Source organism: Lipotes vexillifer, unplaced genomic scaffold, assembly GCF_000442215.2.
Source record: "Lipotes vexillifer unplaced genomic scaffold, Lipotes_vexillifer_v1.1 scaffold99, whole genome shotgun sequence".
Lineage (NCBI taxonomy): Eukaryota > Metazoa > Chordata > Mammalia > Artiodactyla > Lipotidae > Lipotes > Lipotes vexillifer.
The window spans coordinates 416,495-439,891 of record NW_006793908.1 but is presented as its reverse complement, the minus strand read 5'-3'; the positions used below and the strand labels follow the sequence as shown (position 1 = coordinate 439,891).

At 46.3% G+C, this 23,397-nt stretch overlaps 1 protein-coding gene across 5 annotated transcripts in view; it reads left to right on the top strand.

The window, feature by feature from the left end:
• Positions 1-23,397, top strand: part of FGF1 (fibroblast growth factor 1) — a 95,494-nt gene that overhangs the window by 68,375 nt on the left and 3,722 nt on the right. For 2 of the 5 annotated variants that reach the window (XM_007466854.1, XM_007466853.1), the window contains exons 2-3: positions 5,880-6,082; positions 21,342-21,445. In XM_007466854.1, coding sequence (XP_007466916.1) covers positions 5,914-6,082; positions 21,342-21,445 — 273 coding nt within the window. In that variant the 5' untranslated portion in view covers positions 5,880-5,913. Of the gene's footprint in view, positions 1-5,879; positions 6,083-21,341; positions 21,446-23,397 lie in introns of those variants that run through there. The other 3 variants (XM_007466856.1, XM_007466857.1, XM_007466855.1) reach the window with 2 other exon arrangements.

Sequence of the window (23,397 nt, the reverse complement as noted above, 5' to 3'; positions counted from 1 at the left end):
CAGCAGGAGAGGGATACGCATTTTCACATGTTAGAAGGGTCCCTGGCAGCAGGGTGGAAAGTGGACTGGAAGAGAGCAGTGCTGGAGAAGAGAGGCCGCTGCCGCCTGCCTCAGCAGCCCAGGTGAGAGAAGGTGTTGCACCTGCACTCAGGCAGCACAGTGAGAATGGAGTAGGGAGGGTGATGCGAGGAGACATTAAAGAGGGACAGATGAAAGGGCTTTGTCACCAGTGAGACGGGTGGGAGTGATTTCTACTCTAATCAAAGGATAGTCTCAACAAAATGAATTCTATTTGTGCTGAGTCTTGCCTTATGACCTTGTACATGGTCAAGTTTTGTAAATGCTCCATGTGTCCTTGGGAAGAACGGTGCTGACTAATTGTGGGGTGCAGGGTCCTCTTACATGGTTCATTCCATTAAACATGTTAATTGCGTATTTCGATCTTCCATATCCTTAATATTTTCTTATCTGTTTGCTCTATCATTTATGACAGAAATGTGTTAAAACCCCCCACCGTCATTGTGAATTGGTCAACAACTTCTCTTTACGTATTTGTCAATTTTCACTTTATATATTTTGAGGCTATGTCATTAAGTATACACGTTTAGAATTTTTGTATCTTTCTGTTGAACTGATCCACTCTCCATTATGCAGTGATCCCTTTTATTCCTGATCATTCTTTTTGTCTTAGACCTACTTTACATGATATTAATATTGCCATACCAACTTTTAGTTTTTTGTTAACATCTGGTGTCTATTTCTGTGTGTGTGTCTGTTTTTCATTCTTTTGCTTTTAACCTTTCTGTGTCCTCATGTTTTAAATGTGTCTCTTGTAATCAGAGTGTAGATGGATTTTTTAAAAATCCAGTAGCTAGTAAATTTAGCCCATTTACATTTATTGTGATTATAAATGTATTTCAATTTATTTCTGCCACGTAATTATGAGCAATTTTTAAAAACATTTCTATTATTTTTCTCTTTCTTCTAGATTCCTTTGGATAAGTACAATTTTATTTATTTCACCTCTTTTCCCTTATCCCTACCAGTTGCTGACTGGAATTAATGCATTCTATTTCTTTTCTTTTAGTCGTTACCCTTAACGTTTAAACATGCATATTTGACTTATCAAATTCTAAGGTTAATTAATATCTCTAAGGCAGAGTTAAGGCTTCTGGGTGATTCCATTCAAAGATACAGGATCAAGGACTTAGGGCATATTTGAGACCAAAGGTGAGATCTGTTTTACATATGCTGGGTTTGAGGACACATACCCAATTATCACCTTAACGGATGCCTACACATCTACCTTCAGTGGCTTAATATACTTTGCAAAATCTCCTCCTTCATGGGTATTCTGCATTGCTTAAGCAGTGACAGGAGTTAGAAACAAAATTAAAAAAATAAACATCACTGTTTGCCTTCCTTTGATTCTTAGAACCACGTCTTCCCTTCTGACCTAGCCACCAGGGCCAAACTGAACACTGACGTGTCCTAGAAACAGCAGGCTTCACAAACATTCCTTCGATAACTGTCGATAAGCTGAGAACTGACTCTGAAACAGTGACCTGGATTCTCTCTTACATAACGATGGCTTACCTTTGCCTCCTCCATCTTCTCTACTATGTTTGTGGCTTAAATGACGAGGGAGGAGGGGCTTAGCTAATTTCTGCCAAATATGAGAGGGAAGGAAAAACTCTATTTCCATACCAGCTGAAAAAATCATTTTAAATTAAGCATTCAATCGCAGCTGACCTAGAGCACATCAGGATTCAACTAGTTCAATAAAACCACTTACTCGTCTCTCCTGGAGGTCAGGTCACAGTTGTAAACTTTCCAAGTAGTGTTATGAATACTGTGCCCAGTTAATCCTTCAGACGACTCTGAGGTAGGCAGGGTGGGGATTATTAGAGGAAACATCTCAGAAGGAACAAATGACTTGCCCAGGCTCCCAGAGCCCATTTGTGTGCAGCTGGGGCTGTACAGTGTGGCTCACTCTCCCACACTGAAAAGTGACTCTTGTATTCCTGTGTGAGAGCGTATACTTAACATCCTGTCCATGTGCCAGAGTTCAGGACCTCTTCCTGAACTAGCTAACAAAATACATCAGGCTTAACATGGACGTTCCAATAGGCTTGGTGTTCCCCTCACTTTAGTGTCACTGCTAAGTCCAGAAAAATCTCCCCAGGGCCCCAAATCTCAGAGGGCTGGGCTTAGCACAGGACGATGACATGGAGTCCACTGGGCTTGGTCTTTTCCATCTCCCAACACACACACAGATAACCCCTTCCCCTGACAGCCAACAAAAAGATACTACTAACCACAAGCGGGGCTTATACATTACGCTCAATGCCTGATTTCACATAGTTAATGGATTCATTTGTTAGAGCAATTCGTGAAAATCCCCAAGGGCCTGGTGAGGCTGCTGCCTAATGGTTTTATCACGTCATATGCTTCCTTCATTCCTATCCTTTAATTAACAATACCTAGATTGGCAAGGAACTCTGGACCAACCACTGCTAAAAATATAGGTAAATTGTAAATAAAGCGAAACGGGGGGAGGGGAATTTTGTGCCTCTGCAGTTCCCTTCACCAACAAAAAGAGATTTCATTTTTTTGTATGTTTTGGCCGATTCGTAATCCCACTGATACAGTCTATCGAGTTCACATTGACACAAGGCTTATTTTCAGGCATCAGCAAGTCACCTTCAGGTTTCAGGTGTGGATCTGAACTTAAGGGCGATGGCAGAAATCTGAAGTCAGTGCAGCCACACCATCACTGTCCCTCTTACTGGGGGGAGCAGGCAGAGAACAGAGGCATGGGTTTGTATAACCCCAGGCTGCAGTGCAATCAAGGGGGAGGGGATGCCCGCCGGCCTCTGACAGAAGGCCTTTAGCTTCATGGTTTACACACACATGAACGTGAGCATCAGTATAATTCTTGGTCAGAACTGATGCCTCCAACCTCGGCCAGTCTTTTGGTGCATCTGTTCCCTGCATCCCAGTGGGATGGAAGAAAGAATGTAAATGGGTAGAGCCAAATCCATATGCAACACGTAGAAACCAACTTAATGGAGACTCCCCACGGGTGCTGGATCTAGAAGGGAGGCTGTCCTCACCACGCAATTGCTGCACAACCAGGGCTAATGGGGACCTCCATTTGAGAAAATCCAGGGACAGCAAGAAACAAAATTCTGCCCATCTAAGATGGACAACACAAATGGCTCTTTGTACAGTGAAACGGCCACCACCAGTATATGATTATTTTCTCCTATACCAAATTAAGTACTCAGTAAGTGCTTGAAAAAAAAAAAAAAAAACTAATGGAACAAAAAATATGGATTATCTCTTAGCTGTAATTTAAGGAAGAAGAGGATCATTGTTGTATGCTAATGAGAGGTGATGGGTGAAGATGCCTATGTCTGGAAGCACTAAATTGCTTTACATTGAGGGGATCCAGAATGGAGCGGAGGGATAGGAAGACTGAAAGGCTGGGACGGAAAAGGACTGAGTACAGAGGCAATGAGAGAGAGTGAAAGAGACAGAGGTGGGCACAGAGACTCAGAGGCTTCTGGATAAAGAGCGGGCTTTGGAAGAGAGAGTGAGGGTTTGGGAAGGAAACGCAAAGTGTGCTGTGCAAGGTGAACTCTGCAGTCTGCCCTATGAAACTGATGTATACGAAATTAATTTTCCATCTGTTATTGGACTACGTGAAAAGGGCCGGACAGAGTTTCACCATATGTGAAGGGGATATTTGGAGTGGTCTGATTTTAAAGACAGTTTACATGGTGTATGCAAAACTCTCTTTGGGGGTCCTTGGAGGGACTTCAAACCACAGCCCTTGTGGCTGTAGACTGGGAGAGATGTACTAGACACATTAAAATGCCTAGAGCAGAGGAAACACATGGAGGCTTCCAACACGAACCCTAATTCCAAAGTCACCAGGATAAATCACCCAAGTTGCTCCCTTGATTTCTGATGGAATTACCTTCTATGCAAGCAGCTCCGTGAGGCCACTCCAAGGATGCGTGGATGGGAGTGTGAGAAATGCAGGAGGCTGGTTGGCCTTCCGTCAAGTTCACAGGGCTCCTAACACCTGGTGACTTGGGTTCTCTGGGAAATGAAGAGATGCACAGGGGCAAAAGCAGAGGCTGTTGGTGGTGATAGCCAATACCTGGGTCACAAATGAGTAACTTAATGAATGATCAGGTCATGGGGGCAGATGTATGTGCCAGGCAATGGGTAAAATCCCCACTTCTAATACTACTACTGTGGTACCAGTAAAGTCACTTAACCTTGTCATGGCTATTAAAGGCGAGTTAGGGCTTTCTTTCAAGAGACCCCTTTTGAGGCTCACTTACTAGCTGTTGACCTCAGACAGGCCACTGAGCAGCTGTAAGCTTTGGTTTCACTTTATAAAAACATGAGGATAACATTAGCATCTGCCTCAAAGAATTATGGTGAGGAGGCCAGGAGTTAACTTGCAGCCCACAATATGTTAATGATGATGATGATCATTATTATGATAAGGCCACTTGATAATCAACGTGTACAATTAGCACCTACTCGCTCTTATAAGACAAAGTTCTCATGTTGGTTTCCCAGTCTCCTCTTCACCTCTTTCTTGTACAGTCCTTGTAGTCAGCACCAATTCATTCTCCTAAATGGTGGGGTAAGTAGATATTTTAAAATACTAAAGTTTATTGGTTTTACTTTTTAGTCCTCAGCGGTGTCACTGATGCATTTTCACACTAAAAATATAAATTTGCATATAGTGGGTATATACAACATTAGAGGATTATAATAGGCAGTATGGTGGTTTCTGTGTCAACAGTATGTCTCATTAGAAAATAATTAGGAGGAAGATGGCCTTAGTCCTAGGAACAGACTACCGTCTTCCCTGTGTGATCTGACGATATACAGAGAGCTGTGGACCCAGGCAATTGCTAGCAGAACCTTCAAAATGCTCCACCCCATAAAATGTCCTTTGGCAGTGACTGCCCTTTAAAAACCCCACTGATGGGGGCTTCCCTGGTGGCGCAGTGGTTGAGGGTCCGCCTGCCGATGCAGGGGACACGGGTTCGTGCCCCGGTCCGGGAAGATCCCGCGTGCCGCGGAGCAGCTGGGCCCGTGAGCCGTGGCCGCTGAGCCTGCGCGTCCGGAGCCTGTGCTCCGCAACGGGAGAGGCCACGGCAGTGAGAGGCCCGCGTACCGCAAAAAAAACCCAAAAAACAAACAAACCACAACACCTCCACGTGCCTTCTTCTCCAGCTCTGGTTCTGTTCCCACCAGTAAACCCAGAACTGTCCTTTACAAATTAACTGTTGGCTGTCTCGGAAATGCCCCTCACCGCCACTTACCCCGCCCCCGCCTTCCCCATGGGTCTCCCATGCCCAAGCTCCCGGGGGCTATCTCCATACAAGGGCCTCAGCACCTGGCCAAAACATCGGGAGGGTGGAGGGCACAACCTCAGCGCTGGCCTCTTGGCATTTGCGGGTTTCAGCCAGACCCTGAGTGTTATTTTAGTGCAACTTCGGCGTTTAATTTGAGGATGTGTGTGGATCAGAAGGAGGAACCAAAACATTATTCTTTTTCCTCTCCGCCAAATGATCAAATTTGATGTTCTAAAAAACACACAGCCTGGTCCAGAGCTGTGTCCAATTGGGAAGTGAGACATGCCTGAAAATCCCTCCCCTACCAGGGACCATCCTTCCTTAACCACTGGCCACGGCACAGGCCTGTTTACTGTGGACAGCACCTGGGCAGTCTGTGGTTACCACCCGGCCAGGAGCCTGTGCCCTGAGGCTCTCCTTCCCTTCTTGAAAGTACACGCTGCACCTTCGCTGAAAGAACATTCTACAGGGTTGTTTAATTTCTTACAGCCTTGAAAGCGCCATAACCAGGAGCTGCTCAGCCATGGCTGAAGGGGAAATCACAACCTTCACAGCCCTGACCGAGAAGTTTAAACTGCCTCCAGGGAATTACAAGAAGCCCAAACTCCTCTACTGTAGCAACGGGGGCCATTTCCTGAGGATCCTTCCAGATGGCACAGTGGATGGGACAAGGGACAGGAGTGACCAGCACAGTAAGCACCCATCTCACCTTTCTGGTGCCTTCCTTAGTCAAGGATGGAAGAAGGGAGGATAGCTAAAGAAGGGCTGTACCCTCTTCCCCAAGGCTCTATTCAGGCATGACACACTCGGAGGCAGGGGGAACAAGGTGTAAAGGGTCTAGGTGTGGAAAAGGGGGAGTTGTGAAGGCTACAGCCTGCCTAAAGAGGTCCTATTTCAAGAGTTTAAGAGGACTCTCTGTTGACCTAACCCAACTGCTGTGAGATCAGACTGGCTACCAATGCCCAGTTGTTCCAGATTTCTGTAACTAGCGAGAGGTCTGGTCCCCAGGGCCCTGCTCGCTCCATGACAGGAAGGGCCACATGGGGCAGGGTTGGTAAATGCCCCACAAAGACATGGGCTCAATTTCAAGTTAACTGACTCTCCAGGTTATCTTCCTACTGGGCTTGATTTGTGAAATCCTAGTTCATAATCGTAGTCTTACACATCATAAATTGTGCTTGCTCTCACATCTGCATATCGTGCAGATGTGTTTGGGGTAACCGGGAGGAGTGAAGTCATTCTCCAGACCTTATAGAAACCAAAGGGCAAGAGCGATTCCTGCCAAAGGCCGACTATCTCTTCCGGGCTTTCCTGCCAGCCCAGCTCCCAGATGGTGTTGATAAATGGAGGTATGACCTTGGAGAAAAGAATCTCCTCGACTACCTAAGAAAAAAAATCTCTTCGCTGTGCTTTAGTACTTCCGGTGGTGGTGTGTATGTTTGATGTTAGGTGTCTGGGTCCTACTGTGATGTGCTCAGGGATTCCCTGAGCACCACCAAGGCATTAGATGTTGGAGAGGAGCCACAGGTCAGATCTGGTCCCTGATAAGAGGGTCTGTATGTCACGCACCAAGAGAAGGAATGTGTGGATGAAATCAGGAGGCACAGAATAGCACGGGTGGAAATTAACGTTGCTGCAGGATGGCTTTAAAATGAAATGCAGAACACTGGCTTTGATGTGATGGCTTATGTATCAGGTAGTCTTTCTTATTCACAGGATATGCACCAAAGGTTGCAGGCACTAAGCACAAACGGCCACCCCAGTGGCGCTCACTCTCCATCCTCAGATGCACAGGTGGTAGGGACAGAAGCCAGCGCTTACCAAACCAGGTGGCACTGTCCTGTCCTTCCCGCCCACCAAGCAGACCCTTGAGATGAGAAGCAGGAAGACTGAGGTTGGGGCTGGATGCTGCAGGGTTAGAATTTTTCAGCTTGGTTTTGATGGCTTGTCTTCAGATGGGCCTGTTGAATGCCTTATACCCGATGCAAAACAGGTACCAGAGTGAAGCAAAAAAAAAGACTGCTGAGTAGGTCAAACACATACAGAAGAAGCAATGTTTACTGCAAATAAATGGACTCAGACTGCAGTCTGTTGTGTTGTGTCAGACAAGCTACACAATTCATGTGATCTGCCTCATACAACACAAAGGGAACAAGCTGTAATTTCTCAAAGGTTTTAAACATTTCTAATAAGTCTTCGCTTTCTGAACCAACGGGAATGCTCTCTGGTCCTTAGAGTCCCAGGAGAAAAAACAACCTTGGTGATGTGTTCCACGGCGTTAAGCTGGCTCTTCTGGGAAACCTTAAATTCTGGGGTAACAAGAAGCTACAATTACAATTCCAAGTACTGGAATTTCTGTACAAATGGTAGATGACTTCACTGTTAACATTATAGACTGCACTCTGGGTATGGAAATTTGGGACAACTTCTGCATAGTGCTGCGAATTCAGCTGCCCGAACTCAGATGTCAGGAGCCCTGGAGGGCAGCATACGGTAGCGTAGGAGGGTGTGTGAGGAGGTCTGCACACAAGTGATGCCGGATTAATTACTTTCAAAGTGAACTTGGGCTAGTTACTTAACCATTTTGGCCTCACTTTTCTCACGTGTAAAATAAGAACGCTATTACTTGCCTCACAGGCTCCTCGGGAGGGTTCCATGAGATAACGCAGTGAAAGTTCTTGACACAGTCCCCTGACCCAGAGCCACAACTCAGCACGTGTGGCTATTCTTGCCACCACTGTCACCACCACCACCACCAAGACTTCCATGTATTCAGCGCGGCACCTGGAGAGACAGTACAACACTTAAGGACCTTGCCTAGTCTCTTCTCTTCAATAACACTGCCCTCCATGAAGGCCAAGGGTCTAGAGTCAGGTTTTGATTCAAGGCCTCTCTGGCAACATTCAGAGTCCTTGCGTTGGCCTATTTACTTAGTCTAGAACTAAGAACAAGGGCCAAGGAGGGCAGAAATCAAAGTCGGGTGAGTGAGCAGAAATACATCCCCGTACCTGTCAATGCCAGGAGAACTGGATAATCCACATAGCCCCTGCAGAGTCAGGGGCCCTAGATTTAGAGACAGAAACCTTGAGCTCTTATTCCTATGCTTCCACTTTCTAACTGAAGCAGCACTAGACAATTACCATTCTCTCCATTTCGCATAAAGTGCTCTGCCAAAGCAGTTTCCCATCCCCCATCCCCAAGACCCTTCCAATCATTCTCTCTTGCCTAGCAATGTAAAAGTCTCCAGTGTTCCCAGCTATCTCATCTTGGGGGAAAATACTGAGGCTCAGTTTCCTCACCTGTGCAACGGGAAGACCAGCACTGCCTTGTGTGCCTGACAAAGCTGAAAACTCTTATATGGGATCCTGCAGCCGAGAGGATTCCCTTCCTACCATGGATGCGCCCTGTAAATGTGGTTCTGTTGCCCTCTTCTGCCCAGTGATGGTACTGCCACAAGCCTTCTGAATTTCAAGTTTCTTCAGAAACAGAATCAACCTGGGCAGGCATGGAGTGGATGATCCCTGAGCGGTTGGCACAGCCTGGCGAGGGAATGGTTTCTATTCTTTGATCATTAGTTTGAGCATGACTGGAGGCCATGGTGACAAGTAGAGAGCCACACTCTAAGACTTACTTCAGGAAGAATATTTCTAAAAGCCAATCAAATATTTAGGTAAATCTACATTAAATTATGCAAGGTAGAACTGTACTCCTTCCAGCTCTACAAGGCAAAAACACAAAAAAACAAAAAACCTACTTTCACAGGTTTTCCTTTTTTTTATTTTATTTTTTTAACATCTTTATTGGTGTGTAACTGTTTTACAATGGTGTGTTAGTTTCTGCTTTATGACAAAGTGAATCAGCTATACATATACATACATCCCCATATCTCTTCCCTCTTGCGTCTCCCTCCCACCCTCCCTATCCCACCCCTCTAGGTGGTCACAAAGCACCGAGCTGATCTCCCTGTGCCATGCGGCTGCTTCCCACTAGCTATCTATTTTACATTTGGTAGTGTATGTATGTCCATGCCACTCTCTCACTTTGTCCCAGCTTCCCCCTCCCCGTGTCCTCAAGCCCATTCTCTATGTCTGCATCTTTATTCCTGTCCTGCCCCTAGGTTCTTCAGAACCTTTTTTTTTTGTTTTTTTTTTTAGATTCCATATATATGTGTTAGCATACAGTATTTGTTTTTCTCTTCCTGACTTACTTCACTCTGTATGACAGACTCTAGGTCCATTCACTTCACTACAAATAACTCAGTATCATGTCTTTTTAGGGCTGAGTAATATTCCATTGTATATATGTGCCACATCTTCTTTATCCATTCATCTGTCGATGGACACTTAGGTTGCTTCCATCTCCTGGCTACTGTAAATAGAGCTGCAATGAACATTGTGGTACATGACTTTTTGAATTATGGTTTTCTTAGGGTATATGCCCAGTAGTGGGATTGCTGGATCATATGGTAGTTCTATTTTTAGTTTTTTAAGGAACCTCCATACTGTTCTCCATAGTGGCTGTATCAATTTACATTCCCAACAACAGTGCAAGAGGGTTCCCTTTTCTCCATACCCTCTCCAGCATTTATTGTTTCTAGATTTTTTGATGATGGCCATTCTGACTGGTGTGAGGTGATACCTCATTGTAGTTTTGATTTGCATCTCTCTAATGGTTAGTGATGTTGAGCATCATTTCATATGTTTGTGGGCAATCTGTATATCTTCTTTGGAGAAATGTCTATTTAGGTCTTCTGCCCATTTTTGGATTGGGGTGTTTGTTTTGTTGATATTGAGCTGCATGAGCTGCTTGTATATTTTGGAGATTAATCCTTTGTCAGTTGCTTCATTTGCAAATATTTTCTCCCATTCTGAGGGTTGTCTTTTTCATCTTGCTTATGGTTTCCTTTGCTGTGCAAAAGCTTTTAAGTTTCATTATGTCCCATTTATTTATTTTTGTTATTTCCATTTCTCTAGGAGGTGGGTCAAAAAGGATCTTGCTGTGATTTATGTCATAGAGTCTTCTGCCTATGTTTTCCTCTAAGAGTTTGATAGTGTCTGGCCTTACATTTAGGTCTTTAATCCATTTTGAGTTTATTTTTGTGCATGGTGTTAGGGAGTACTTTAATTTCCTTCTTTTACATGTAGCTGTCCAGTTTTCCCAGTACCACTTACTGAAGAGGCTGTCTTTTCTCCATTTGTATACTTTTGCCTTCTTTATCAAAGATAAGGTGACCATATGTGCATGGGTTTATCTCTGGGCTTTCTATCTTGTTCCATTGATCTATATTTCTGTTTTTGTGCCAGTACCATACTGTCTTGATTACTGTAGCTTTGTAGTGTAGTCTGAAGTCCGGGAGCCTGACTCCTTCAGCTCCGTTTTTCTTTCCCAAGATTGCTTTGGCTATTCGGGACCTTTTGTGTTTCCATACAAATTGTGCAATTTTTTTGTTTTAGTTCTGTGAAAAATGCCGCTGGTAGTTTGATAGGGAATGCAGTGCATCTGTGGATTGCTTTGGGTAGTGGAGTCATTTTCACAATGTTGATTCTTCCAAGAACATGGTATATCTCTCCATCTGTCTGTATCATCTTTAATTTCTTTCATCAGTGTCTTATAGTTTTCTGCATACAGGTCTTTGGTCTCCCTACGTAGGTTTATTCCTAGGTATTTTACTCTTTTTGTTGCAATGGTAAATGGGAGTGTTTCCTTAATTTCTCTTTCAGATTTTTCATCGTTAGTGTATAGGAATGCAACAGATTTCTGTGCATTAATTTTGTATCCTGCTACTCTACCAAATTCATTGATTAGCTCTAGTAGTTTTCTGGTAGCATGTTTAGGATTCTCTATGTATAGTATCATGTCACCTGCAAACAGTGACAGTTTTACTTTTTTTATTTTATTTTATTTTTTTTGCTACGTTAGGTCTTCATTGCTGCCTGTGGGCTTTCTCCAGTTGCAGCAAGCAGGGGCTACTCTTCATTGCGGTGCACGGGCTTCTCATTGTGGTGGCTGCTGTTGTTGTGAAGCATGGGCTCTAGGCGCGTGGGCTTCAGTAGTTGTGGCACACGGGATCTAGAGCGCAGGCTCAGTAGCTGTGGCACACAGGCTTAGCTGCTCCACGGCATGTGGGATCTTCCCGGACCAGGGCTTGAAGCCGTGTCCCCGCATTGACAGGCGGATTCTTAACCACTGCACCACCAGGGCAAAACCCAGTTTTACTTCTTCTTTTATGAGTCTGAGGTCCTCTGCCAGCGTGCAGTAGGTGTTCTGTAGGAGTTGTTCCACATGTAGATGTACTTTTGATGTATTTGTGGGGAGGAAGGTGATCTCCACATCTTACTCCTCCACCATCTTGAAGGTCCTACCCACAGCTTTTCTTTGTCCCCAGCCAGTTGATCTGCCCTGGGCAAGATAGGGAAGTTTTCAAAAATGTGTCCTCTTCCTACCTCCAAGAGAATCAGTTTCCTAGAACCTAACACAAGGCCTTGCTTGGAGTGGTATAAACTACGATGGATGACTGTGTATGGGCTGCTGTAATGTAGACCTGAGTCAAAGGTCTCCACTGGTGGGAATTTCTGGCCTGCAGAGAAGATGTTTTTGGTTCATCCCTTTACGATGGCTCAAATCACTGCTGTAGGAAATTAGCAATGCAGACTGTGGACGTTTGCTACCTCACCATACGAGGAAGGCCAGGCAGGATGACAGAGGAGAGCTGCAGACTGCGAGAAGGGGCATTGGGGGCAGGGTGTGAGAAGCTTCATGCTGACTCCTGGGGCTTGACTTGGGGAGGCTAGTAAATGGTCGTGTCACCAGGAGAGGGAGGCTCCTGGAGGAGGAACAGGGGCACGGAAAGAGGACCTGCTCCATCTCAGACACACGGCGTTTGAGGAGCGCCTCGTGGACCAGGCAGCCCTCCTTGGGGTTATCACTTCACATTTACTTGTGTGATTATTTAATGGCTCTCTCCCTCACTGGGCTTCCTGAGGACAGGGACTTTGTCTCCTACAGCTCAACACTGCAATTTGTGTGTCTAGCACATTGCCTGGCAGCTGGGGTCATGCTCAAGAAATATTACTTTGATGAGTTAATGAACTGTGTTGGTGGAAGGTAAATTAAATTCAACAATATATTCCATAAATATCTATCGAGCACCTGATATATGCCAAGCACTGCACTAGACTCTTTCATTTCCTCTTAGCCACGATCCTGTGAGGTTATTCATTATCATTCAAAACTAACTGCCCTGTGAACTAACCCTGTGAACACAGGGCCTGGCACCAGCCAGCAACTGGGAAACCTGGCACTGACCCACAGCTGCATCTTCCAGGACTCTCTCCATAGCCCACTACCACCCCCGACACCAACAGCACAGCCGTGCATCCCGCACACTGATCAAATAAACCTGCTGAATTCAGAGAGTCCACTGTGTGGGTCAGATGGGTGTAGGTGCAGGGCCCATCACTGCTGTTTACTGGTTTCCTGTCACCTCGGGGAAGTTACTTTTCCTCCACGTGCCTCAGCTTCCTCATTCTAAAAACAAGGATGGCAACAGTACCCACCCTCATAGAAAAGTAGCAATTCTAACTGTGGTAGTTTGTGAAAGTGTTTAACACCTTGCCAGGCACATGATAAGTGCTTGGAACATGGTATTTATCATCATCATCATCATCATCATCATCCTGAGGCTTGCTTGGCCTTCCTTATCCAACCATATGATCTTGGGAGTCTGTTGAGTTAAGCCAAATGCTACACTAGCTCCCTCCATCTCAGCGTCTCCGAGACTGTCCAGGCTTGGAGCTCTGAAGACCTGGCATGTAGGTACCTCATGCCCAGGCGCCAGCCCCACAAGCCCTGCCCTGTGTGACCTCTCCGCACGGCAAGCTGTCTTGGGCAAAGCAAGGAGGAGCTCCATGCCTGATTCTGTTCTTCCTGCTGGAGTTCCCTCTCTGCCTAAGGGGGCCGCGACTTATTCCTGGACGGGATTCATAACTGGAACAGTAACTGAAGGATAGGAAAATGCTCACGAGCTTCCCAAACCTGCAGCCCCTCCTGCGGTGCGCACCCCCTCGCCTCGCCAGGCACGTAGGAGGTTGCACGGAGCGCGGGATTACCGGCACCGCTCACCACACAAATGGAAATGTTCCTGAGCAAAGTGTGTGCCAATCAAATATTTATAAATCAAACCACATCCTAAAGGCAGTAGAGGAGTTCACTGGTCCCAAGAACCCTGCTCTGTAGCCCTTTAGAAAGGGCAGGCTCCTTCCCTGCAGTGAACCCCTCCTGCCCCTAGTTCTGGGGGCAGTCCGGACTCTGGTTCTGCTACCACTCGGCACCTAATGGTGAAGGCACTGTGCTCCCCATCAGCTTGGGCCAAAAGTTAAAACAGCTTTTCAGAGGACCATGGTGGGCACAGCCAGGCCAGGCTGCCAGGCATCAGAAAGAGGGGCTAGTCTTCAGGCAGGAACGCTCTCCCCAGCGGGATGCCATGCCCAAGGCCTCCCTCCCTCTCTTCCCCACCGCTCCCTTATCTGCTTATACAGAAGGGGTTTTTCCAGATAAACTTTTTTTTAACTATCACACAGTCCATGGACTATATCAAAATTTCCCAGGCACCTTTTTCAGACCCAAAAGGGGAAGCAGACACCTTCACACATTCTAAGAAAAGTCTTTTTCCTGTGTGTGTGTGTGTGTGTGTGTGTGTGTGTGTGTGTGTGTGTGTGTGTGTGTGTGTGTGCGCGCGCGCGCGCGCGCGCGCGCGCCTATTCTAAACCACTGGAACTTTTTTCTTCCACAAACTCCATTTTATTTCTTCTCCGTCTTTCTCTAATGTTTTACGGCGCCCGGCTTGTGGCTACATTTTAATTATAAATGCCACTGACATAAAACAACCTCACGGAGTTCTGAATGAGGCTAACCTCATTTTGGGTAAACACGGCAAAGGACGGGAAGTCTCCAACCCAGAATAAACCGGGCACGTAATCTCTCTTGGCCTCTCTCTGGAGAGCAGAGATGGAACGCAGGCCTCTTTTAAAGGCCACGGAGGAACGCGCTGCAGAAGCAGAAGCCCCGCCTGCAGGCGTTCATCCCGCTGAATGCACCAGCTGTAAAATCTTATCTTTAAAAATTCCTAGGGCAGGACAGGAAGACACTAGGGTGGTGCCCAAGGCTCATGTCTCTTGCCACTGGCAGGCTCCTAACTCCTGTTCTTTCTTTCTGTCCTCGGAAAGTAAGCGATCATGTGTCTCACTGTGAATAAACTACTACTGATAGCTAATGGAAGGGTCTGAGGAGCAAGCCAGAGATACCGGCTTATAGTTCCTCAGGAAAAAAAAGGAAGAACATCTAGCCGGGGACCAGCATATCCACTCAAAGCCCTGGATTCCTCCTTACATAGGTTCCCCTGACTAAAGACGCATGAAGGCATCCAAAGGATGAGGGTCCAAAGGATGAAGCAGGAGCAGGGTCTGCAAAGGCGATTTGGTACATTTCAGTTATTTGCCATTTACTTTTGCTAAATCAGCTATTTCCAAACCACCACACCCTAATGCATTCCTAGAAACGGAGCAGGACTGGATTCCACTGGGGACACTATGGTTACGAATCCACCAGACAAACGCCTCCAGCCTTCCTGCAGTGCTTTATAAATTTGAATTTCTCTAAGAAACTTGTATCTATCACTAGAGTACCTTTATAAAAACTGCTTTCCGGGCTTCCCTGGTGGCGCAGTGGTTGGGAGTCCGCCTGCTGATGCAGAGGACACGGGTTCATGCCCCGGTCTGGGAGGATCCCACATGCCGCGGAGCGGCTGGGCCCGTGAGCCATGGCCGCTGGCCCTGTGCGTCCGGAGCCTGTGCTCCGCAACGGGAGAGGCCACAACGGTGAGAGGCCCGCGTACCGCAAAAAAAAAAACCCCAAAAAACTGCTTTCCATTTCTTCTGCTAAGTCAAAAGTCGCTGTCCGCATTTCAGAACCAGGGAACACTGAGTTCCCATAGAGCTAATGATTTGTCTTGTTTTTCAAAAAGTATTCGCTCTTTCATCCTTGGGATGCTACAGAGCCACTGACCTTCCCGCTCATAGAGAGCAAGTCCTAAATTCCCCGTATGGGAGGGAAGAGATGCTCCCCCTCTGTGCGCTGGGTGCTAACCTGGTGGAAGGTGCTGGAAGAAGAAAATGAACAGAGCAGGTGTGGCTTTAGTGGCCCTTCACCAGCTTTCCTGGTTCCCTGTCTGCCCTTAAGAACACGCACCTTTTGCAGATACCTATGTCCAGGTCCAGATGGTACCTGAGGTCAAGCCTGCACTGGGTCATAGAGCACCGCAGGGGTCAGCAGCAGCAAGAAACTGAGTGTCTGCCCACCAACCAAGAACCAGGCTTTACACATCAACTACCCATCCCCCCACCCCCCAAAAGTACGAAAAGATCAGCAGCCCCATCATCCAAAGTTAACCACTGTTATCACCTGGCTGTTCTTACCTCAGAACTGTGTCTTTAAAGAAATGAAGAGTTAGGATGAAGGGAAAGTTCCTTCCACTCCCCTCCCCAGCCTCAATCCTTCTCATCCTCCCCAGAGCAGCCACTGCTATGCATTTGGTCTGAATCGAGTGCACATTTTTATCTTTTACTCCCTATCTATTCATGAGCTATGCGCATTGTGTTATGTTTTTTACAAAAATTTCATCAAGCATTTACCATAAATATTCTTTTGCAATTTGCTTTCTTTCACTGCACATTATTTTCTGCTTTTCTTTGAAAGGGAAAACAATTAGAGAGAGAAGAGAGAGTTTTTTGTTGTAGTTGCACTTTTGTTTGCTTTTAGCTCAAAAACAAATGGGGTTTTTGCTACGGTGCTGCTTGATCACTCTGGGTCGTCTGTACCCCAACTGGGTGTCAGCCCCTAAAGGCAGGGACCTTGCCGGCACTGAGCACAGCGCGCAGCACACGATGGCCGGTGCATGAAAACGTGGTGACTGGGTGGCTTTCCCTGAGCCCCCTGCTTGCTCCAGGGGGGAGGAGCTGCTGCTTCCACCCAGCCTGTTGGCCAGGCCCTCCCTCTCTTTCTGAAACCCCCTTCTCTCACTCGCTCTCCTTCCCACCCCCCAGCAGCAGCGGCGGGAGGATGTAGGTTTGGAAAACTGGAATGAAGTCACACTAGGGAGTTGGACACCTAGTCAGTTACACGAGCAACGCGCTGGGTGTTACTCCTTCCTGCCAGCTCTGCTTGCAGAAGGATATATGCTTAAGAAACTCAGCCAGAAAGAAATCCAGTGAAAATGAGCTATGAAACTTGGACATCCTGGAGAAATAATATTTACAGAGGAAACTCTTGAGACGAACTCTCAACAGTGCCACAGCCCTGGTGCTGGGGCTCAGGGCCGAGGACTGAGTCGTGTGCCAGGCAGCTCTGCTTCACGTTTACCTCTGCGGGGCGTTTCCACAGCCAAGACGGGACTCCTCAGACAGCAAAGTCAACCCTACTTAGCCCCACAGAGAGACAAACGGGCACTACTTAAGGCATAGGACAGAAATGGACTAGAGAATGAAAAGCTTTAAAAAAACCTCTTCCTTGGTGATAATGATGTGTCAGTGTAGGTTCATCAGTTACAACAACTGTATCACTCTGGTGGGGGATGATGATAATGCAGGGGAGAGGGCGTATGGTAAATTTCTACACCTGCCCCTTATTTTTGCTGTGAACCCCAAACTGCTCTACAAAATAACGTCCCTTTAAGATTTTCCTGGATTACCCAAAAGGACTTGCCCTTTGGGACTGCTGTTGCACCTATAATGCGTCTGACTAAATACCTACTTATATATGGATGGTAGGTGGAAAAAAAGTCCCAGGCAACTAACATCACTCAATTCTACGGCTGTGAAATGGGATCCTGGATGGTCATCTGCCATCTGGTACATGTCTGACCTTGAACACAAGGGGGACCAAGGAGGGAAGTGAATATGGCTTGATTTGGACCAATCTCCCTGATAACTAGAGCTCGAGGTATTGTACGAAAGAGAGGAAAAAGTAGGATACCTGAAATAGGTGAGCCTGGGTTCTGGTCATGGTTGTGCCCCTGATTATAAGTATAATGTTTGGCAAAACATGCTCTTACCAAACTTCAGTTTCCTTACCTGTAGGACAGAGCCAGTGCCACCTTCCTCCAGGGATGCTGTGAAGAGTGATGAGGTCACCTAAACACAGTAAAAATGGCAGTAATCGTACTGGACACTTCTAGGCATCAGATCATTAAACCCCACAATTCCATGAAGCAGATACTATCATTATAGATAAGGAAATAGGGGTAAATACCATGCCCGATCATCACACAACTAATACATAGCCAAGCCAAAATCTGAATTCATGCAGTTTGCTTCTGGAGTCCAAACTCTTTTGTTTACTCTTTATATCAAGATAGAAACTAGCATGATGCCTGGCACATTGCGGGTAATCAGTAAACGATTATTCCCTTCCTTTGGTCTCTCTTAAATATACAGGATTATGGTGAGAAATTGATACAAAATACATTTGAAAGTTCTCTGAAAACCATGAAGTCCAATGAAAATACAGAGCATTAAAAAAAATTTATTGAGATAAATTCACATACCTTACAATTCACCCATTTAAAGTATGCAGTTCAGTGGTTTTTTTACATTCAGAGATTTGTGCAACCATCTCTATAATCAACTTTCATCACCCCAAAAAGAAACCCTATACCTCTTAACCACAGTTTCCCCTTCTCTCTCTAAGCCCCTCCTCAGCCCCTGGCTACCACTAACCTACTTCCTGTCTCTATGGGTTTGCCTATTCTGGACATTTCTTTTAAATGGAATCATACAATATGTGGTCCTTTGTGAGTGGCTTCATCACTTAGCATGTTTTCAAGGGTCAGCTATGTTGCAGCATGCATCAGTACTTTGTTCCTTTTTATGGCCAAATAATACTCTATTGTATACAGCATTGTTATTAAATGTATTTACATGATTCCTAGACTGTTAGAGCTGAAAAAACTCTAGAGACTGAATCCAAACCACTCCCATTTTACTAACAAGGAGACTGTAGCCCGAAGGTTAAACAGCCTAGCCGAGGTCACCCTGTTGGTCAGTGGTCAGTGGCAGAGCCCAGCCTTGACCCTTACAACTCTCAACTTGGCCCCATCTTACTTCACTCCACAAAGCATTACTGGAAACACAATTCAAAATGCGCAGCTTACTGATGATGGGCCAACAGAATCATCTCTGCAACGATCAGCCTAACATCATTCATTCAGCAAATGCATACTGCCTGTACCCGGAGCACAGGGCACTATGGGAGGCACTGGAGACTGAAGGAGGAACAGGATAGCTAAGATTCCTGCCCTTTCTCCCAAGTGTGCAATCCCCTGGGGAGGTAGAAATTAATGAGTAAAGCCCTAAACGATAAAAATAAGTGCACACTGTACAAAATGCCATGAAGGAAACAAACAGGGACCGAGAAAGACAATGATGCAGGGACTAGGGTGGCAGGGGTCCTGGCTGAAGGGACTTGTTGTGCAGAGCGTGGAGGGGCACTTGGGTGGGGAAGGCCTCTCTGAGGAGGGAGTTTTAGGCTGAGGCCAGAAGGAAAAGGACCATCTTTGTGAATATTAAGGGAGAGGAGATACCAGACAGAGGGCAGAGCGTGTGCCAAGAGCCTTAGGCAGGAGGGAGCTCGGGGTGGGGCAATGACTCAGGGAGCAAGTGGTATGACCCGAGGCTGGAGAGGGGAGGCCTCTGGTCTGTGCTCTCATGACTACCTCTCAGAGCTAAGCGGAGTTAGGAAGACCGGTGGGAAAGGAGATTGTGGCTTCCGCTTTCCTTCCTGTGAATTAAATAAACGCCACTTGCCAGAGGAGGCCCTGAGTTTCTGTGGCTAAGACTTCCAAGAACAAGAGAACTGCATCTTCAATAAGGGTGATGTAACTATGTATCACCCTTAGGATGAATCATAAGATAAGGAAAAAAGAGGGAAATGAGAAAATACAGACGTACTAATAAGGAAGTGGTGAAATGATTATGGTACAGCCACATAATGGAACACAATTCAACTGGCAAAAAGAAGGTAACATCTTCACTACTGAAGTGGAAAGATTTCCAGTCAGCTGTTAAGCGAAAAACACAAGGTGTAGAACTGTATGGTATCTCACCATTTGCGTAGGGGAAAAAAAAAAAAAAAGGCAGGAGGGATAACATCTCTCTAGAAGGATATACTCAAAATATGTCTCAGGGGACTTCCCTGGTGGCGCAGTGGTTGAGAGTCCGCCTGCCGATGCAGGGGACACGGGTTCGTGCCCCGGTCCGGGAAGATCCCACATGCCACGGAGCGCCTGGGCCCGTGAGCCATGGCCGCTGAGCCTGCGCGTCCGGAGCCTGTGCTCCGCAACGGGAGAGGCCACACCAGTGAGAGGCCCGAGTACGGCAAAAAAAAAAATACATATATATGTCTAAGAGGAGATTACTTGTTTGTCTCTGTCTCCCCAGGAGAACGTGCCCCAGAGGAAGGGCAAGGATCCTGTCTGTCCTGTACCCCCATCAGTTGGGAGTGGGGGGCTAGAAGGACTGAGAGAAGACATTCACCATCTCCTCTTCTATGTTTCCAAGTCTGAAACATGGGAATATATTTCTGATTCTAAGAAATTAAATGAAAACAAGGAAAAGCAATAAGGGGTCTAGAGGTGCCAACCGAAACCCTGTATTCCTTCTAGCACCCCTTGCGCCTCAAACTTTGACAAAGTCAACCCTTAGAGGGGTCAGCTGACTCCAAGAGAACTACTGGGTGCTCACTGGTCCCCAGTCTAGATTTCACTCCTTATCATAACAATGGCTATGACCAAAGAAATTTTCCAAAAGAATCCAGAATTCATTTCAATTCCCAAATGGGAACCATCAAAGCACCTCTCTCCAGAGGATGAACAAATGAATAATTATGAAGTGGGACTCCAGTAAGGTATCCAGCAGTGAGCAAGGCACCATGGGAGTATCAGTCGGTATAAATGGAAAGAGGGCAACTCAGGGTTATCTCAGTCCTCGCCCTCAACTTCAATGTTTCTCAACCTCGGCACTATTGACTTTTTGAGCTGAATAATTCCTTGACGAGAAGGGCTTGCCTGGGCGCTGTAGGATATTTATTTAGCACCATCCCTGGCTTCTACTCACCAGATGCCAGTAGCACCATCCCACCCCAGCTGGGAAAACCAAAAATGTCTCCAGACATGGCTAACTGTCCCCTCTAGAACAAAATCATCCCCAGGTAAGAAGCACCATTCCCATCCCAGGTGGCTGCTTCATTCTCCCTTTCAAATGCCAGGGTTTCCCCTCTGCCTGTATCCCAGTGGGGTTGCCACAGAGGTTGGGGGTTGACTGAACTTCATTGTGGGTGAGTTACCTGAGTTTCTTATGTGCCAAGCAATCTAACTTCCTGGGAACCTCTTCTATCTGGGAAAATAACACTATCAGATTTTGAAAAATAACAATCTGTCCACGAGAAGCTCCCACACCAGGAACGCCCGGGCCATAAAAAGGTACCCCTGCCAAAGTACGTTGATAACTGAAGCTGAACACCCTCAGGCTGGCCGGTTGCCGACTCTATGATCCCCCCAAGATCACTGGGATGATGGAGCCAGGGAAGTGAATGCTGTTTCCTCCTGTGACCAGGCCCTGCAAAGTACACGTGGGGTCACGTTGTAACGAACGAGGCAGAGGGATGGGCGAGCCCGCCATCATCTCTGCTTCCCTCGAGAACATGATTCCCAATGGACAGCTTTCTTTGGAGGGCAAAGAAAAAGGAACTGTATTTCTATGTTTTGATTAATTTGAGGCTCATCCTTGAGGGCTCTGTGAGATGAATGAGCAGAATTTTCCGTGGCTAACTGTCTTGGCCGCCAGGCCCTATCAGCAAAAGCTTAGTGTTTATTTACTTTTGCTCGTGTTATTTTTATTTCAGTTCAGCTGCAGCTCAGTGCGGAAAGCGTGGGGGAGGTGTATATAAAGAGTACGGAGACTGGCCAGTACTTGGCCATGGACACCGACGGGCTTTTGTATGGCTCAGTAAGTATGAGGCTGACATGCTTCCAGACTCGGCCAAGGTTTGAGGTTTCCAGAAATCTTGTTACATGGAGTGATGCAAACTATAAAGCGTCAATTAGTCTCTGTTTGTCATTTTTTCCAGCAGGATTCCCACCCTCCACCCTGCCTTATTTTAGGCACAAACATAAAAGAGTTTCTTGCGGGATTCTCTCAAAATACTCCAACGTATTATCACATAGACAAAGAGAAAAAACATTGATTGAAATTTTAGTAACTCATCCAGTCACTCGCTCCAGAATACCCAATCCCACTTCATTATTTCATTCCAAAAATGTTTCTTGAGCATCTACCATGGGCTATATAGGTGTGTCTCTTAAGGCTTTTTACAAAAATTGCAGAGTCCAGACTCTAGCATTTGATATTTCACGCATAAAACTTTGAAAATAGCCCTTTTATTCTGGAAGGGTCACCTAAAAGGATAAAAAGTTTAATAACTTGGGCTTCCCTGGTGGCGCAGTGGTTGGGAGTCTGCCTGCCGACACAGGGGACACAGGTTCGTGCCCCGGTCCGGGAGGATCCCACATGCTGCGGAGCGGCTGGGCCCGTGAACCATGGCCGCTGAGCCTGCACGTCCGGAGCCTGTGCTCCGCAACGGGAGAGGCCACAACAGTGAGAGGCCCGCGTACCGCAAAAAAAAAAAAAAAAAAAAGTTCAATAACTTACTTCAACAAACATTGAGCAAACGCCTCCTGTTGTCCAAGTACAGTTGGGTACTGAGCGGGTGCAAAGGTGAATAAGCCACATCCTTGCCCTGGAGAAGCAAAGTCCAAGAGTTTATTCAGTAGCTAAAATCCTGCTGCATCTCCTGCTCCATCTCTCTCCTGGTTAATGCTTTATATATGTTTGACTCGGTACATATTGATCTTTGTGAGAAAAGAAGAGAATAGGGGCAATCTGATTTTGTCCCTATTGGTATCTCTGGTAAACGATCTGAATGGAAAGACAGCTGAAGTCAATGGCTGCAGGTTTTGAAACTATTTCTGGATTTCAATGATCCTTTCTCTGTAGCCTAACAACTGAACATTAAGGCTTCACCAAACCCCCTTCTTCCCTTTTATGAAGATGTCTACCAAAAGGCAGCCAGTAGGTAGGATTTTAGTTTGGGGCTCCCTTTAACTTACATCAAATTGCCAAGTGGCAGTGGGCACAGGAAACCCTCTCTTGAAGCTGTAATCTCAGCCAAAGTTTGGGATGTGAACACAAGTTCATTTTTTTTCACGCTGCCCACTAGGGCTCAGGAGATGAGACCATCAGAGGAACAGGTAGTTCCTGCAGGCTGTTTGCTGAAATATGGATTGATTTGGACAACTTGAAAGGGTTTGGAGCTAAGCAGTGACTGGTACATAGGGAGTAGACTTTTTTTTTCAGGCAGGCCTTCCAATCAGCAATAAAATCAACAGGCCAATCAATCATTCAATCTCAGACTCATAAATGAATCTCATGCCTCTGCCACTTTGGCAAGTTACTCACCTACTCTGAACCTTGTGTGAAACAAGGATAGTGATGGATAATTACCGCATACTTACGTACTTAAGAAGAGTCAGAGAGACAACGCAGAGAACCCGCCCACTGGTGTAGCAATGGCAGCTATAAGGCAGTCGGTTTACAAATCCCTTACCCTCATTATTTCTTGCATTATGTGTTACAATTTTATGGCTTCTCCTCCTTTAAATCAATTCTGATGTTTATTATAACCTTCTCTTACTTGCATAAAAATTTGAGGGCTTCCCTGGTGGCGCAGTGGTTGAGAGTCTGCCTGCTGATGCGGGGGACGCGGGTTCGTGCCCCGGTCCAGGAGGATCCCACATGCTGCGGAGCGGCTGGGCCCGTGAGCCGTGGCCGCTGCGCCTGCGCGTCCGGAGCCTGTGCTCCACAATGGGAGAGGCCACAACAGTGAGAGGCCCGCGTACCGC